Source organism: Equus asinus, chromosome 14 (genome assembly GCF_041296235.1).
Source record: "Equus asinus isolate D_3611 breed Donkey chromosome 14, EquAss-T2T_v2, whole genome shotgun sequence".
Taxonomy (NCBI): Eukaryota; Metazoa; Chordata; class Mammalia; order Perissodactyla; family Equidae; genus Equus; species Equus asinus.
In genome coordinates this window covers 33479993-33500079 of record NC_091803.1, presented here as the reverse complement: position 1 = coordinate 33500079, position 20087 = coordinate 33479993, and the positions used below count along the sequence as shown (strand labels likewise).

General features: G+C 35.2%; 1 protein-coding gene across 3 annotated transcripts in view; it reads left to right on the top strand.

Moving 5' to 3' along the window:
• The window catches only part of LOC106841750 (phospholipid-transporting ATPase ABCA3-like), a 205466-nt gene that overhangs the window by 126424 nt on the left and 58955 nt on the right, over positions 1-20087 (top strand). For all 3 annotated transcript variants that reach the window (XM_070484799.1, XM_070484800.1, XM_014857904.3), the window contains 2 exons: positions 6682-6838; positions 8967-9267. In XM_070484799.1, coding sequence (XP_070340900.1) covers positions 6682-6838; positions 8967-9267 — 458 coding nt within the window. The remainder of the gene's footprint in view (positions 1-6681; positions 6839-8966; positions 9268-20087) is intronic.

Genomic DNA, 20087 nt, shown 5'->3' with positions numbered 1-20087 from the left:
ATAAGGGATTATTTAAAAATTAACTATGCTGTTAACTTAAGAATATAGAAAGATAGCAAAGTAAGCACAAAGACAGTAGAAAGAATGGAATTTAACTTTTTTAGCTTGATTCAGATTATATAATAAAAGCTTCACTAAAATTATAATAAAGGTACAAGTTCAGAAGTATTCAGTATTTTCCTGAAGGTTCTAGCCAAGAGAATAATAGAAGAAAAAGAATGGATGTATATAGATTGGAAAGCATATTAGTCCAAATCGGATAAGCTATATGTAATAAGAAATTTACCAATAACTTAATTTATCAGTAGTTTAACACAACAAAAGGTTATTTCGCAGTCACACAAAACAGTGTAAGTTGGGTGACAAAGGCATCTATCCTTCGTGTATTGACTCAGCAATTCAGACATCTTTCATCTTGGCTCTCTCATCTCAACACCTGTCTTTCAAATTACTGTGGCAGAGGGAAGAGCCTTTAAATGTTTCTGCCCAGAAGTAACACAAATTATATCTTCTCACACCCATTACGTAGAACCAATCACGTGGCCCCATTTAGCTGCAAAGGGCTTGGAAAATGTGGAATAGTGGCAGGTGTTTAATCAGAGCAATAAATGTCTATGCCATAAAAAGGCGTAGAAAAAAGGGTCGCTATTTTAGATTATATGTTTATTAGAAAATTCAATAATATATATGTGTATGCATGTGTGTGATGTGCACACACACACAGACTCTTAGGAATAATTAGAGAAGTCAGTATGGTTGTTGGGCACAGGATCAACATATTCACATCAATAGCATTTCTACAAACTGTAGATAACTAGTTGAGGAAATATAAGATAAGAAAAAAAGATATTCACCATAGCAAAACAAACAAAATGCCTAGGAATATACCTAATTAAAATTACATCATAACACTTTATATAGTGACTTTTTGAGGAAAGGTCTTCATAAATTTGGAAGTATTCAAATCATACAGAGAATTTCTTTGATCACAGTCGACTTAAATTAGAAATTAATAACAATTATTTTTGGAAAATCTCCAAATATTTGGAAATTAAATAACACTCTTCTAACTAATCCATGGGTCAATGAAAAAAAGTGAAAGGGACATTAGAAAGTATTTGAACTGAATGAAAAAACAAAGATATCAAAATGTGTGGGATATAACTAAAGCATTATTTAGGGGGAAATATATAGTACTGCATTTTAGAATAAAAGAAATTCCTTAATTCATGGACCTCTGTCTTCCCCTTATGCAACTAAAAGAAGAAGAGTACAGTAATCCCAAAGTAAGCAGAAGAAGGGAATGATATCTGACTGGAAACCAATAAAACAGAAAGCAGGAAAAAAATAGTAAAAACAATGAAACCAAAAGTTCATTGTTTGAGAAGATTAATAAAATTGGTAAACTGATATTCAGTCTGACAGGGAAAAAGAGTGAAAACTCAAATTATGAATATTGGGAAGGAGAGAGGTGACATTACTACAGATTCTATGGATATTAAAAAGACAAAAAAGGGAATAATATGAGCAGTTTTATGTCAATAAATTTGACAATTTAGATGAAGTGGGCGAATTCCTTAAAAGATACAAACTATCAAAACTTGCTCAAGAAGGAATAGATGCCTTGAATAGTCATTAATTTCTATTTGAGAAATTGAAATTATAGTTTAAAAATCTCTCACAAGCAAAAGAACTAGAGGTGCAGATGGCTTTACTAGTGAATTCTGCCCAACATTTAAGGGTGAAATAATACCAATTCTATAAAAACACTTCCAAGGAATTGAAAAGGAGGAAATGTCTGATAACTGATTCTATCAAGTCAGTTTTACCCAGATACCAAAATCAAACAAGGGTATTACAAGAAAAGAAAATCACAAACCAATATCTCTCAGGAACATAAATGCAAAAGTTCTTAACAAGGGTTTTAGCAAATCAAATTCAACAATATGATAATAAATAAAATTGATAATACTTCATAACTAAGGGTTTATCCCAGAAATGCGAGGTTGATTTAACATCTTAACATTCAAAAATCAACTAATGTAATTTACCATTTTAAGAAACTAAAAGAGAAAAGCCACTTAATCTTCTTATTAGATGCAGAAAAAGCATGTGACAAAATGCAACATCTGTTTGTGATAAAAACTCTCATTAATACAGTCATGTGCAACATAGTGACATTTCAGTCAATGATGAGCCACAGATAAGACAGGGTCCCATAAAATTAGTGTCCTATAGCCTAGGTGTGTAGTAGGCTATACTATCTAAGTTTGTGTAAGTACACTCTATGATATTTTGCACAATGACAGAATTTCCAAATGACACATTTCTCAGAACCATCTCCTCATTAAGTGAGGCATGACTATATAGTAATGGAAGGGATTTTTCTCAAACTGATAAAGGGCATCTACAAAAAACTTACAGCTAGCATCATTCTTACTGATGAAAAACTGAATGCTTTGTCCCTGAGTTGAGAAACAAGAAAGGGATGTTCCTGTGTCCACGTGTTTGTGCAGCAGTTAAGCTCACATGCTCTACTTTGGCAGCCCAGGGTTCACTGGTTCAGATCCCAGGCACAGACCTACACACTGTTTATCAGGCCATGCTGTGGCAGGCGTCCCACATATAAAATGGAGGAGGATTGGCCCAGATGTTAGCTCAGGGCCAATCTTCCTTAACAATAAAAAAGGAAACAAGAAAGAAGGATGTTCCTCACCTCTTATATTCAAGATTCTACTGGAGGTCTACTCATTGCAGCAGGGTAAGAAAATAAAATATCAAAAAGTCAATTGTTTCTCTGTATATTAGCAAGGAACAATCTGAAATTGAATAGAAAAACAGTGTAATTTTCAATAGCATCAAAAAATATGAAATAGGGATGAATGTGACAAAAGATGTGTAAGATCTATACACTAAAACATTACTGAGAGAAATTAAAGAAGACCGAAATAAATGCAGAGATATACTGTGTTCTTCAGTAAGAAGACTCAACATTTTAAAGACGTAAATTCTCTCCAAATTGATCTTTACTTCCATGAAACCACAATCAAAACCAGAAGACGTTTTTGTAAAAACTGATCAGCTGATTCTAAAATTTATGTCTCAATACAAAGGACTTAGCATGGGCAAAATAACTTTGGCAATGCAAATCCAGTGTTGTGCTGATGAAAAGGAAAGAGGAACTCTCAAATGCTGCTGATTATACAATGAGCTGGTTCTACCACATTGGTGAATAACATGGCAACATCCAGTAAACTGCAAAGACCCACTTTCCACAACCCAAAAATCTCACTGTTAAGTATATAATCTAGAGAAATACGTATTTGCTCTGAAGGCAGATACTCACTGGAATAGCCAATAGCAAAATATTAGAATAAATAATATAATGCATTAGTAAAATATGATACATATGTAATGAAATTATATCTCAGTTGAAGGGAATGAACTAAATTTCTCTTTATACAAACGTCAAAAAGGAGAGATGTAAAACATTTACTCTTTTAGAGGAAGAAAAGCATTTTGCAGGACTGTTAAATATACCATTTATATAGAAGATTAAACCCATAAAACAAAACTGTACATGCTTACAATGCATAAATGTGTATACAAAATTATTAAAATATATCTGATTTCTCCACTGTAGAATTACTTTTTCTCCCCATTCTCTACAGTATTCTTTGGAAGCCTGTCATTAAACACAGCCCATACTCAATTGAGGGCATGAGGGATCGAGCACCACCTCATGGAGGGAGTAGTATCTACAAACCTTATTTGGAATTTTGCAACGAAGATTTGTGTCTCTCCTCCATTTATGCATTCAATCCTCTAGTTACATCAGTATGGACTCATGTAATACTACTTTGACCAGTGATCAAAGTGATGATTCATCTCAGTGATATTTCATGTTATATCGTGTAGTCCCTGATAATATGTGAGGAAGAAGGTCCTTCACCTCTGTGATATTCTTCTCCAAAAGCTATAACCCCAATCTAACCATGAGAAAAACATAAGACAAACCCAAACTGAGGAACATTTTACAAAATACCTGATCAGTGCTGCTCAGAACGTCTAAGGTCATGACAAACATATAAGAAACTGTCACAGATCGGAGGAGACTAAGGAGACAGAATAGCTAAATATAATGTATGCTGGAGGGGAGTCCTGGAACAGAAAATGGACTTTAGTGGAAAAACTAGTGAAATCCAAATAAAATGGGAAGTTTAATTAACAGTAATTTGCCAACATTGGTTTCTTAGTTGTGACAAATGTACCATGGTAATGAAAGATGTCAACAATAGGGGAAATTTGAGTGAGGGGTATACAGGCTCTCTGTACTATCTGTGCTACTTTTCTGTAAACCTAAAGCTATTCTATAATTAAAAGTTTATTTAAAAATATATCTGGAAGACGGGGCCGGCCCCGTGGCTGAGTGGTTAAGTTCATGTGCTCTGCTGCAGCGGCCCAGGATTTCACCGGTTTGGATCCTGGGCACAGACATGACACTGCTCGTCAGGCCACGTTGAGGCAGCATCCCACATGCCACAACTAGAAGGACCTGCAACTAAGATATACAGCTGTATACCAGGGGGTATTTGGGAAAAAAAAGATTGGCAACAGTTGTTAGCTCAGGTGCCAATCTTTAAAAAAAAGAAAAGAAAAAATATATCTGGAAGATTACAGACCAAATGTCATAATTGACTTGATGAAAGGAATGGGGAGAAATGGGATTATGAATCTTGCTCAAAGTGATTTAAACTTATTTGTAATATATTTTAAAAATTGGCTCAAGGTAAAAATGTTGAAAGTGGTTAATTCTCTGAGTTGGGGAAATGGATGTTTTATTACCTTTATTTCTTTTTCCATACAGAAACCATAAAGGAAAATATTTGGCTAAATAAAATTTAAACATTTTGTATATCAGAGAATACTTTAACAGAATTAAAAGACAAATGATACAAAGGTTCATTATAATAAATAAGAATGTCTTCTAAATCAAAAAGAAAAATATGAAAACAGTATAAAATTAGACAAATGATAAAAACATTCACAAAAGAATAACTACAAATGGTGAAATTAATTCAAAGGAATTAAAAATAAAACAGCAAATATTTTTAAAAAATACTCAGTCTTGGTGAATATGTACTGAAATAGGAAGATCTTGTAAACTGACATAGAATTGTACATTAGTATACTCCTTCCAAAGGGCAATTTGGCAGATATATAAGAAGCTTTAAAATGTGTAGATTCTACACCTAAAATTTTGTCCTTTATGGATAGTGATATATGTGGAATAGTGTTCATCACAGCATTGTTTATAATAATAAAAAGTTAAAGCAATCTAAATAAGTGGTCAATAAACTGTGGTGCATTGGTATGATGAAATGAAATTGTCAGAAGTGATGATGTAAGTATATAGATATTAAAATGAATATATATCAATCATTTAAAAAACAAGTTGCATAACAATGTAGTATTATTGTATGATCTTGATTTTGCATTTTATGTGTGTATGTATATATCCGGGCATGTGCATTCGTAGGTATAGAAAAATGTCATTTGAGTACGTCTGAGTAATGAGATCTTGAGTACTTTTTTCTTTTAGTTTATTGTGTTTTAAACCTCATCCCATTGAGTATTTCTTACAAGTGTACAAAAACCTAATAAAGAAGTTAGAGGAAAAAGTAGTGGAAAAAACCCTATTTGTCTCAGTGGTATCAATTACTATAGTATTACAGTGACCAGACACCGTACAAATACTACTTGAATTTAAAAGAATTTGATAACAGACTTATCAAATCAAACCAGTACTTGATGCTTGCTTTCTTGTCCTGCAAAAAGAAAGGTTTTTAAAAGCCTTACTAGTTCATTGGTTTAGAAAGAAAAATCTGTCTTTACAAATTATAAGTTTTTCATCAAGTGTTACAGAACTCCAAGGGATGGACTTAAAGTTTCACATCACCCATTATAGTACTATGACTTCTATTATTCTGTTTAGCATTGTCTCCCTTATATTAAAATTAAATACGTATGTCTACAAACACATAGTTACAGAGAACAGACTGTTGGTTACCAGAGGGGAAGGGGGTTGGGGGTAGGGTGAATTGGGTACAGGGGGTCATTTGTATGGTGACAGATGGAAACTAGACTTTTGGTGGTGAACACGATGTAGTATATACAGAGTTTGAATTATAATGATTTACACCTGAAATCTATATATTATAAAACCAATGTTCTCTCAACATTAAAAAAAAAACTAAAAGGAAAAACATTAAAAAATACATATGTCTGTTTCTTTCATGTAGTTGTGAACCCTTGGAGGACAAATTAACTGTGTGCATTTGCTTTGTAAACCATTCCAAGTATTTAGATAGCCTGAAGCAGAAAAAAAGGGAAAACAAATCTATTGGATGACATAGGCTTAGAAACATTATAAAAGTAAAACCGTGCTATCTATTATCACTATCATTTCTTAAAATAAGGAGATTTAACAACCCCCTCTCCTAAAAAAAGATATTGTCTTAGAATTTTAAGTTCAGTTTACTTTATTCAGTGTTAATGTTAGCATTGTATAACCATGCTTGTTTTTAAAAATTCTTGCCTCAATTTGTGAAGATCTTGTGATAGATTGGGTATGTAGGCACCACTGTTCTGGTTAAAATGAATTTCGGTGTGTTTGTGTAGGGTCAGTAAAATGGATAATCCGGATCTCCAGACCCCTTCCGTAAATCTCGAAAAGAGAAAGGAAAACATGAACCAGAATATGAATGTACCCAGAAATTTTGAGAGCTCAACTTCTTCTGGCTCAAGTGAACACGCTCATATTAGGTTTAATACTGGGGTGAGCATCTTCACTATGAACATACTGCTGGTAAATGTTTGGATGGGATAAAAGAGATACATTTCACTATAATGTTTGAATTGAAAGGAGAGTTTGGAGTTCTTACCCAGAGAAAGCCAAATAATGAACAGTTTGTAAAGCAATCCGATTAATTTTCTAATTCAAACATGAAATATGATAGGTTAAAATCCAATTTTGCGCTCACTGTTGTTACTCCTCAGAGTCGCTTATCTCAGTTTTCAAAACTGTTAGTTCATTCAGAGTTGAGAAAGGGTCTTAGTAAAAGTTATCACTACTCACAGACATAAAAGGCATTTAAATTTATGCATTGGAATGCATTGCTACTTCCTAGTGGACTATTCTCAAGTTGGTATGGGCCTTCATTAGCATGGGGAATCTCATTGGATTGCCAAGCACTTCTTTCGTTGTTCTCCTGTCATCTATTCCCTACAATTTTCCCTAATAAAGACTAGGATTTCTGAGATGGAATATATGTTTCACAGAGTTGCCCATAAGCACGCCTTCACTGAGGGGCTTATGAGCCAGTTGTGAAGCAGAGTGGGTGTTGTATAACAAGAACGTGGAATTTTGAGCCAGATAGGACTGCAATTCCTGCTCTATCATTTATTACTATTTGACCTTGACCAAGTCATTTAACATTATCTATACTGCAATTTCATTCTCTAGGAGTCTGTTTTAATGAGTTAACGGTGGTGAAATGTGAACTGTGTAATGTTTGGCGTGAATCAGATACTTAAGAAATGTAATTTCCCTCCTCTGCTTGCTCACACATTTCTCCTGCTATATTACTTTTCCCTATTTCCCCCTCTTATAAAGATGCAGCTGAAGGAAGATTTTCAGGCCAGTCTGGAAAAGTTGATTTTTGTTTTAACATATTCTTTTATGCTAGAACTAGATCTAATCATCACCCATCTTTTAAAAGACAGAAAGTACTTTTTCCTACCTTGAAGACAGTGTGAGAAAAAAATTATCCTTCTGAACTTTACCTTATTTCTAGTCAGTGACAAACATCCAATGCTGATTGTTTTATTCTGAAAATGCTGGTTTATTGATTAGGGATATTTTCTCACAACAAGTTATGGGGTGTCCAAAATGTTGGGAAATACAGGATGAACATATTTTTAAACTATTAGTTACATAGTCAAGTAATATGTTCTAGATGCTTTTCTTCAACATTCAGATACCTTTTCAGGTGAAGTCTCTACATTTAAAGCAACAGGTTCCATTGTTAATCTGAAAAATATGTAGTAAATCAACTACAGATGAGCCACAAAGTCTGGAAAAATAGAAAAAATAGTATATTTTAGTACATTTTTCAAATTAACATTGGACACAGTGCTTTAAATTTAGAAGTGGAAAAAAACATACTGAGCATATTGTTGCAGTTTAAAAATAAATTCATCTTCTCTTTCCTGACTATCCGCGTCCCTGCAGATCACATGGATTAAAACCTAGCAATGGAAACTTGTTACATATGCACATTTTATGGAAATGTTTCATTTATAAAATAGAGATAGTATGGAAAGATCATGGTTTTACATTAACAAAGAAAGATAGATGTGATTTGTTCTGCTCAGAGATGCTATGCATATATTAGTAATAAAAATGATCCTTTTGAAGTTTTCAGTATAATTAGATTAGAAGCCAAGCTTTAACCCTTTCAGTCAACACGTTATACAAATATGAAGTTTTGCTTGTTACCTAGTCTGCTAACTATGGCTATGTTCTGTTCAAGGATATATTTATAAAAGTGTGGGGGCCTGCCCAGTGGCGAAGCAGTTAAGTGCGCACGTTCCGCTTGGGCAACCCGGGGTTCGCCGGTTTGGATCCCAGGTGTGGACATGGCACTGTGTGGCAAGCCATGCAGTGGTAGGCATCCCACATATAAAGTAGAGGAAGATGGGCATGGATGTTAGCTCAGGGCCAGCCTTCCTCAGCAAAAAGAGGAGGATTGGCAGCAGTTAGCTCAGGGCTAATCTTCCTAAAATAAATAAATAAATAAATAGAAGTGTGTACGTCTTCTAGCATAAGATTCAAAACATCAATGTTAATGGATTTCATTAAGGTTTGTGACCATTGTAATGACATTCTTCTCTCCTCTTGTCAGTGGACTCTTTACTGCCAGCAGTTCTTTGCCATGCTCTTAAAGAGGGCAATGTTCACTTGGCGCAACTGGAATTTGGTGTTGCTGCAGATCCTGGGACTCTTGGGTATCGTTTATTTTCTGATGAGAGAGGTGAACTTTACAAGACGTATCGAAGAACCTGCCAGGGAAATGGATTTGGAACAATATGGTGAAACCATTGTGCCTTACTCAATTTCTGGAAATTCTCCATTGACTCAGAATTTAAAAGACAATGTTGAGAGCATGCTAAAAGCTAAGAAACAAAAACCTAAGGAAGTGCAAGGTAAGACTTAGAAAAAGAAAATGACTGCTAGTAGATGAAGACCTGCTTGTGTCACTTCCAAAGAAAGGTCTTGACTGGAAGAGTTAGCTAGTTGCTCTTTTCTGTTTTTAGTCATCAGTCTCATAAAGGCAGCCAAATGAGAGGGAAGAATCATCCTCCAAGGCTACTGGTCATGAGATTAATTATTAATGGGGGCATGTTGAGTCTGGGTCATCTACCAGCCATTTGCTGCACCTTCTAGGGAATGGATTAAAGTATCAAAATATTTTGTTTAATAAAATTTAGCATAGAATTTCACATAAAGCCAGGCTCACAGTGTGGTATCATGTTCCAAATCCTGAAAGTCTTCCCACAAGTCTTCTAGATTGGCCATATCTAAAAACAGATAACCAGGTTAGGCTGAAGTCTTTATAGGGATGCTACTCAAAACTTATATATTTGAAAGATAGTAGTAATAATTGATATTATGTATTGAACACATATTTTTGGCAGTACTTGAATTATCTCATTTAATATCTATAACAATCATATTTGCTAAAGTTGGGGACATTGAAGTTTGGAGATGTTAACTATGCCCCCAAGTCATGCAGCTAGTATGTATTAGGGCAAGGAGTGGATTTTAACACTGCTTGGTGGGATCCTGCACTGTTAACCCCCTCACTATGCTAAATTACCTCTGTAAGAGGTAAGTCTTCCCTCATTCAAGACTGATCACTTCTGTCCAGGTGCTTCATTTGTATTTTCTTCAGCTGCTGTCTGGTTGACAGTGTTACTTTAGGTCAGTATATAGCCTTTAGGTTTGTCAGGTTGTTTTTCTTTTATGCTTTAGGTTCCATTGTGAGAGATGAAAAGGCACCTGGAAATGTTGCTTATTACTTCTTCCATTATCCTGATTTTACAACATACACATCATATGATGGGTAGCATAGAAACTATCAGTAAATTACATATTCCTTTTCCTCCTCCATTACAGGAGCACTAGATGAACAATTATTTATCAAAGATCACATAGTTGATTAGAAGAGAGAGAAACGAATTTCCCTGATTTATAAGGTGGTTCCTTTTTACTACATTATATTGTTTATACAAAAATAAAAAGACTATACTTCACAGATATATCAATAGTAAAATTATCAAATTAAATCTTTTTTGTTCATTCTTTGAGTATCTTGGAGTTATCTTAATTAGAAATTATTTGAGCAACTCTTTGAGAAAGATGGTGGAATAGGAAGCCTCAAGCCCTTGTTCTCCCATAGAAATATCTAGTAAACAACAGGCTAGCTTAAAGAGCTTTTAATAGAAACCAGTCAAGAGTCTGCAGCATCCAAGGGAATGTCCAGTTCAGAAAAGCTAAACTCAAAATGGTAGGAAATTTTGTGGTGTTTTTGCTCACCCTTGCCCCACCCCCTTTCTGGGGCAGCATAGTGAGTTGAGCGAAAACTACTCAATTCTTGGTTCCTCCCTTGGCATCGAAGGAAAAGAGTAGAATTTGTTTTTACAATATTCAGGCCTATCAGGGGGCTGCATAACGGACTGATTTTGGTTTTACTTGTCTCAAAACTCATGTGGGAATAGTGGCATAGTTTTGATATCATGTTAGAGGTTGCAAAAAGCAGTGATAAATGTGAAGGTGTGTGAAAACTCCAAGGCGGCTGCAGACATGTGAGCACCAAGGGAAAGAGATTATACACAGCAGAATATAGTAGAATATCTAAGGCCCCAAGAGGAAACAGGGGTGAAACTCATAGGGAAATTAAGACATTCAAAAGCAGCCATATATAATGGAGAACTGGAGGGGGGAAGCATATACACAGGCCCAGGGAAGACACATGCCCTTTTCTGGGAAGAACTGAAGGCTTCATGCTGGGCTAATTAGTAAAGGTCTGTCTCTGCATGGATGTAGTCTGGTTTTTTTTTCAAATGTCCAATTTTCCACAAAATATTACAAGGCATCCAAAAAAACAAGGAAACACACTCCATTCAAAAGAATAAAATAAATCTCCAGGAACCAACCCTAAAGAAACACAGCCCTTGGATTTACTGGACAAAGATTTTAAAGCAGCTATCTTAAAATATGCTCAAGAAAGTAAAGGAAATATGGACAAGCAACTAAAAGAAATAAAGAAAACAATATATGAACAAAGTGAGAACATTATTAAAGATAGAAATTATAAAAAAAGAACCAAATTCTGGAGCTAAAAAATACAAAAACTGAATCGAAAAGTTCACTGTAGGTGTTCAACAGCAAACTTGAGCAGGAAGAAGAAAGAATCAGCAAATTTGAAGACAGATCATTTTAAATTATTGAATCTGATGAGCAAAAAGAGGAAAAGAATGAAGGAAAGTGAACAGGACCTAAAGGACTTATGGTACATCATAAAACAGACCAAGATACATATTATGGGAGTCCTAGAAGGGGAAAAAAATAGAGAAAGGGGCAGAGAATTTATTTGAAGAAATAACGCTGAAAACTTGGATATATTAATACAAGAAGCTCAACAAACTTGATGTAGGATAACTCCAAAGAGACCTACACCAAGACACACTATACTCAAACTGTCAAAAGACAACAAATCTTGAAAGCAGCAAGAGAAAAGCAACTCACCACGTACAAACACTCTTCACTGAGATTATCAGAAAATTTATCAGCTCAAATCTCACAGACCAGCAGGAAGTAGGATGATATATTTAAAGTGCTGAAAGCAAAAACATGTCAACCAAGAATTCTATATTCAGTAAAACTGCCTTTCAAAACTGAAGAAGAAGGTAAGACATTCCCAGATAAAAGCTGAGGAAGTTCATTACCATAAGACCTTCCCTACAAGAAATTTTAAAGGTAGTCCTTCAAAGTGACATGAGAAGACACTACATAATATCACAAAGACATATGAAAATATGAAGTTCTCCAGTAAAACCAAATACATGGACAAATGTAAAAGCCACTATTATTGTGATTTTGGTTTGTAACTATTCTTTTTTTCTGCAGAATTTAAAAGACAAAAGAATATACATTAACTATAAATCAATGTTAATGGTACATAATATGTAAAGATGTAATTGTGACATCAGTAACATAAAGTGGCGAGTAGATCTGTGAAGGAGTAGAGTTTTTGTATGTGATTGAATTAAGCTAATATCAGTTTAATATAGATGGTTATAACTTTAGAATCTTATATGTAATGTCCAGGGCAAATAGAAGGAAAATATCTTTAGAGTATGTACAAAAGGAAATGAGAAGGGAATTAAAAGTGCCACTATAAAAAATCAACTAAACACAAAAGAAATCAGTGATGGAGGAAATGAAGGATGAAAAAGCTACAAGATATGTAAAAAACAAATAACAAAATAGAAGTAATAAGTCCTTCTCTATCAGTAATTACTGTAAACGTAAATGGATTAAATTTCCCAATTAAAAGACATAAACTGGAAGATAAAAATAGGGATCTAACTATACGCTATCTACAAGACACTCACTTTAGGTCTAAGGACACACATAGGTTGAAAGTGAGAGAATGAGAAAAGATACTCCATGCAAATAGTAACTGAAAGAGAGCATGTACACTAATATCAGACAAAATAGACTCTAAGTCAAAAAGTGTTACAAGACACAAAGAAGGACGTTATCTAGTGGTAAAAGGGGAAAATCACCAGGAAGATATAACCTTTATAAACATATATGCAACAGATATCCTAAACACATGAGGCAAACATGGACAGAACTGAAGAGAGACATAAACAGTTGTACAATAATAGGAGACTTCAATACCCCACTTTCAATAATAAATAGAGCAACCAGACAGAAGATCAATAAGGAATGAGAGGACATGAACAATGTTGTAGAACAATTGGACCTAACAGACATGACAGAAAACTTGTCTCAACAAAGAGCAGAATACATGTTTTTCTTGAAAACACAAGAAAGAATCTCTAGGATAGACCATATGTTAGGGCAGAAAATAAGTCTTAATAAACTTAAAAAGATTGAAAGCATACAAACTATACTTTCTGATCACAACTGAATGAAACTAGATAGGAATAGCAGAAAGAAAACTGGGAAATCTATCAATATATGGAAATTTTTTGAAAAAACACTGTTAAAAACCAACAGGTCAAATAAGAAATAATAATGGAAATTAGAAAATATTGTGAGACAAAGGAAAATGAAAATATAACATTAAAACTTAAGGAATGCAGTGAAAGTAATGCTAAAATTCTTACATTAAAAAAGAAACCTGGGGGATTGACATCAGCATTATGGCAGAGTGAGCTCTTCCCTTACACTCTCCCAAGATACAATGAAAAGGACATGCATAAACCAACAGAGGACATTTACACAACACAGTAGATGTCTGAGAGATCCACACAGCCATACACCTGAAGATGGAGGGGCTGGATCCCCCAGGAGGCAGTGGAAGGAGGTAAGGGGATCTGCTCTCTTTCTCCAAATGGCAGTGATCTAGGGTGTAAGACTGCACATGGCTCTGAGAGGAGTAGGGGGAGGGGGAAGCCCTCCAAGGGAATGCCTTCATTCTTGGCATTGCCTCCTAGCCCATCGGAAAGCTCCACACTGAGAAGGCTAAGCAACCTTGAGAGGCATCTTCATCAAGCTGAGCAGACTGGGAGAGCAGACAGCAAGTGCAGAGTGTGAGCACCCCTGGGATTACACACATGAAAGAAAGTGCCCCTCCCCTTGCCTGGAGCACCAGCTCAGCCAGTTAGCCATTGCAAGGGATCCCCACCAAAGGGCCTGTGCATACATGTGTTAAGCAGTGGTTGCCAGTGGCCGAACACAGACAGGTCTTGTCAGCATAGCTTCCAAAGGACAGACACAGGTGCCAGGGATTGTGGTGGGCTCAGAATACACAGTCCCAGCCCCCCTCCCCAGTGGTGGCAGGTTGAATCTGCGACCAGATACTACCACTGTGTGACAGCACAAATTCACCCCATCAAATGGTATTAAGAAGTATATTAACACTCCAGAACATAAAGCAAATGACAAGCACCCAGAAATCAATCCTGAAGGCACAGAAATTTATGGTTTAAATGCCAGAGAATTCAAAATAGCTATAATTTTAAAAACTCAGTTATAAGGAAACTCAGAAAGACAAGTGAAATTAGGAATAAAATTAATGAACAGAGGGAATTCTTCACAAAAGAGATTGAAACTATTAAAAAAGTCAGAAATGTTGGAGATGAAAAACACAATGAACGAGATTTTAAGAATCTGGAGACCTTAAATAACAGAGCTAATATTATGGAGGACAGAATTCGCAATTCAGAGAACTGAAATACAGAAATGCTTCAGATGGAGGAGGAGAGAGAACTAAGACTAAAAAGAAATGAATAAATTCTCTGAGAAATATCTGACTCAATTAGGAAATCCAACATAAGTACTGGAGGTATTCCAGAAGGAGAAAGAGAAGAAAAAAGGAGCAGAGAGCTTGTTCAAAGAAATAATAGCTGAGAACTTCCCAAACTTGGGGAGGGGAGCTGGAATTACAAGTAAAAGAAGCTAATAGAACTCCAGTTACATCAATGTAAAAAGACCTTCTCCAAGGCATATATTAGTGAAACTGGAAAATGTGAATGACAAAGAAAAAATATTAAGGGCAGCAAGGCAGAAGAAAACCTACAAAGGAACCCCTAGCAGACTTTCAGCATATTTCTCAGCAGAAACCTTACAGGCTGGGCAAGAGAGGAATGATATATTCAAAATTCTGAAAGACAAAATTATTCACCCAAGAATAGTCTATTCAGTACAAATATCCTTAAGATATGATGGAGAAATAAAACCTTTCCCAGATCAACAAAAGCTGAGGGAGTTAATCTCCACAAGACACCCCCCACCCCAAGAAATGACCAAGAAGGCATTCATACCTGAAAAAAAGGTTTACAAAGCCTTGAGCAAGGAGATAAATAGGCAGGCAAAATCAGAAAATAGCAGCTCTCTATCAGAACAGGTTAGCAAACAATTATAACATTAAGGATAAAGTGAAAGAAAACATAAAAAATAACTATAATCCCTTCATTTTAACCACAAATTCACAACACATAACAGAATAAATTGTGACAACAATAACTTTAATGGAGAAGAGAAAGGGATGGAACCTGCTTAGATTAAGGAAATAAGAGGCTATCAGGAAATGGACTAGCTCATCTATGAGATCATTTATACAAGCCTCTCAGTAACCACTAAACCAAAAAAAGAATGAGGCACATATGATAAATAAAGGGGAAACAGAAAACCATCATAGAGAACCACCAAAGTGAATTGGCAGTCCGAAACACATGGGGCAAGAAACAATGGACATACAGAACAACTGAAAAAGAAGTGATAAACTGTCAGCATTAAGCCCTCATATATCAATAATCACCCTAAATATAGTGGACTGAATTCTCCAATCAAAAGACACAGAGTGGCTGGATGGATTAAAAAACAAGACCCAACAATATGTTGCCTCCAGAAATACATTGCAGCTCTAAAGACAAACACAGGCTCAGAGTGAAGGGATGGAAGATGATACTCCAAGCTAACGCAAACAAAAGAAAGCAGGTGTTGCCATACTTATATCAGACAAGGTAGACTTCAAGATTAAAAAAGGCAATGAGAGACAAAGAGAGGTAGTATATAATGCTAAAAGGGAAACTCCACAAAGAGGACATAACACATGAATATATATGCACCTAACACAGGAGCACCAAAGTAGATAAAGTAACTATTAACAGACCTAAAAGGAGAAATTAAGAGCAACACAATTAAAGTCGGGGACCTCAACACCCCACTTACATCAATGGATAGATCATCCATACAGAAAGTCTACAAGGAAATAGCGGAATTAGATGAAAAACTAGACAAGAGGGACTTACTAGATATATAGAGAACACTACATCCAAAAACAGCAGAATATACACTCTTCTCAAGTACACATGGAACATTCTCAAAGATAGACCATATGTTGGGAAACAAGGCAAACCTCAATAAATTTAGGAAGATTGAAATCATATCAAGCAACTTTTCTGACCATAATGCTGGGAAACTAGAAATCAACTACAAGAAGAAAACTGGGAACATGACAAAGATGTAGAAACTAAGCAACATTCTACTGAACAATGATAGGTCATTGAATAAATTAAATGAGAAATAAAAAAATATCTGGAGACAAATGAAAATACACCACAACAACACATAGAAAACCCAAAGTCAGCAGAAGGAGGGAAATAATAAAAATTAGAGCAGAAATAAGTGAAACAAAAAAAAAGTAGAAAAGATCAGTGAAACTAAGAGCTGGTTCTTTGAAAAGACAAACAAAATAGACAAACCCTTAGCCATACTCAGAAGAAGCAAAGAGAGAAGGCTCAAATACAAAAAATCAGAAATGAAAGAGGAGAAGTTACAACAGATACCACAGAAATGCAAAGGATTATAAGAGAACACTATGAAAAACTATATGCCAACAAATTGGACAATCTAGAAGAAATGGATAAATTCTTAGACTCATACAGCCTCCCCAAACTGAGTCAACAAGAAATAGAGAATCTGAATAGATCAATCACAAAAGATCGAAACAGTAATCACAAACCTTCCCCTAACAAAAGTGCAGGACCAGATGGCTTCTCTGGAGCAGTCTACCAAACATTCAGAGAAGATTTAATACCTGTCCTTTTCAAACTATTCCAAGAAACTGAAGAATATCGAACACTTCCTAACACATTCTATGGGGCCAACATCATGATGATCCCAAAGCCAGACAAGGACAACACAAAGAAGGAAAATTATAGGCCAATATCACAGATGAACATAGATGCAAAAATCCTCAACAAAATATTGGCAAACTGAATACAGGAATCCATTAAAAGGATCATACACCATGACCAAGTGTGATTTATACCAGGGATGCAGGGATGGTTCAATATCTGCAAATCAATCAATGTGAGACACGACATTAACAAAATGAGGAATAAAAGTCACATGATCATCTTAATAGATTCAGAAAAAGCATTTGAAAAGATCCAACATCCACTTATGATAAAAACTCTCAAGAAAATGGGTATAGAAGGAAAGTACTTCAACATAATAAAGCCCACATATGACAAACCCACAGTCGACATCATACTCAATGGGGAAAACCTGAAAGCCATCCCTCTGAGAACAGGAACAAGAGAAGTGTGGCCATTCTTGCCACTCGTTATTTGACACAGTGCTGGAGGTTTTGGCCAGAGAAATTAGTCAAGAAAAAAGAAATAAAAAGTATCCAAATTGGCAGGGAAGAAGTGAAACTCTCACTGTTTGCAGATGACATGATTTTATATAGAGAAACTCCTAAAGAATCCATTGGAAAACTATTAGAAATATCAAAAACTACAGCATAGTTGCAGGGTACCAAATCAACTTACAAAAATCAGTTGCATTTCTATTCTAATAATAAACTAACAGAAAGAGAACTCAAGAATATAATCCCATTTGCAATGGCAACAAAAAATTAAAATATCTAGGAATAAATTTAACCAAGGAGTTGAAAACCTATACAATGAACTATAAAACATTATTGAAAAAACTGATGATATAAAGAAATGGAAAGATATTCCATGCACATAGATTGGAAGAATAAGCATAGTTAAATTCCCATACTACCTAAAGCAATCTACAGATTCAATGCAACCCCAATCAGAATCCCAATGACATTCTTTACAGAAATAGGACAAAGAATCCTAAAATTCACATGGAACAACAAAAGATACCAAATAGCTAAAGCAATCCTGAGAAAAAAAGAACAAAGCTGGAGGCATCACAATCCCTGACTTCAAAATATACTACAGAGCTGTAGCAATCAAAACAGCGTGGTACTGGCACAAAAAAACAGACACACAGATAAATGGAACAGAATTGAAAGCCCATAAATAAAATTACACATCTGTGGACAGCTAATCTTTGACAAACAAGCCAAGAACATACAATGGAGAAAGGAAAGTCTCTTCAATAAATGGTGCTGCGAAAACTGGACAGCCACGTGCAAAAGAATGAAAGTAGATCATTAACTTTCGCCATACACCAAAATTAACTCAAAATGGATTAAAGACTTGAAGGTAAGACATGAAACCATAAAACTCCTGGAAGAAAATATAGGCAGTACAGAGTCTTTGACATCAGTCTTAGAAGGATCTGTTCGAATACCATGTCTACTCGGGCAGGGGAAACAAAAGAAAAAATAAACAAATGGGACTTCATCAGACTAAAGAGCTTCTGCAAGCAAAGGAAACCAGGAACAAAACGAAATGACAATCCACCAACTGGGAGAAATTTGCAATCATATATCTGACAAGGGGTTAATTTCCAAAATATATAAAGAGCTCATACAGCTCAACAACAAAAACATACAACCTGATCAAAAAATGAGCCAAGGATATGAACAGACATTTTTCCAAAGAAGATATACAGATGGCCAACACACACATGAAAAGATTTCAACATCACTAATCATTAGGGAAGTGTAAATCAAAACCACAATGAGATATCACTTTACAGCTGCTAGAATGGCTATAATTACCAAGACAAAAAACAATAAATGTTCGAGAGGATGTGGAGAAAAGGGAACTCTCATACACTGCTGATGGGACTGCAAATGGATGCAATCACTATAGAAAACAGTATGGAGATTTCTCCAAAAAATTAAAAATAGAAATACCATATGACCCAGCTATCTAAATCCTGGGTATTTACCCAAAGAACTTTAAATCAACAATTCAAAGAGACTGATGCACCCCTATGTTCATTGCAGCATCATTCACAATAGCCAAGATGTGGAAGCAACCCAAGTACTCAATGACTGATGAATAGATAAAGAAGATGTGGTATATACATATACAATAGAATACTACTTAGCCATAAAAAAGACAAAATTTTCCCATTTACAACAACATGGATGGACCTTGAGGGTATTATGTTAAGCGAAATAAGCCAGAGAAATACGGACACTGTATGATTTCACTCACATATGGAAGATAGACATGTGGACAAAGAGAAGAGATTAGTGCTTACCAGAGGGGAAAAGGATTGGGGGGGGGGTTCGGCATAAGGGGTAAAGTAGAACATATATATCGTGACTCACTAATAATAATGTGCAACTGAAATTTCACAATGTTATAAACTATTATGACCTCAATAAAGAAGAAAATTGTCAAAGCAACAACCTAACTTTATACCTTAAGGAACTAGAAAAAGTAGAATAAACTAAACTCAATGCTAGCAGAAAGAGGGAAATAGTAAAGATTGAAACAGATATAAACAAAGTAGAGAATTGAAAAACAATAGAGAAAACCAATGAACTCAAAAGTTGTCACTTTGAAAAGATCAGTATATTTGAGAAACCTTTAGATAGGGTGACAAGAAAAAAAAGAGAGAAGACTCAAATAACTAAATCAGAAATGAAAGGAGGGACATTATTATTGATTTGACACGAAAGGAATTATAAAGAGTGCTATGAACAATTTTATGCCAAAAAATAGGATAACTTAGATGAAAGGGACAAATTCCAAGAAATGCACAACCCACCAAAGCTGAATCATGAAGAAATATAAAATCTAAAATGCCCTATAACTGGTAAGGTGATCAGATCAGTAATCCAAATCCTCCCAACAAAGCACAACCTAGGACTGGATGGCTTCACTGGTGAGTTCTACTATTTAAATAAGAATTAATACCAATTCTTCTCATAGTCTTCTAAAATATTGTAAAGGAGAGAACACTTCCAAACTCATTCAATAAAGCCAGCGTTACCCTGACACCAAAGCCAGACAAGGACACTACAAGAAAAACTACAGAC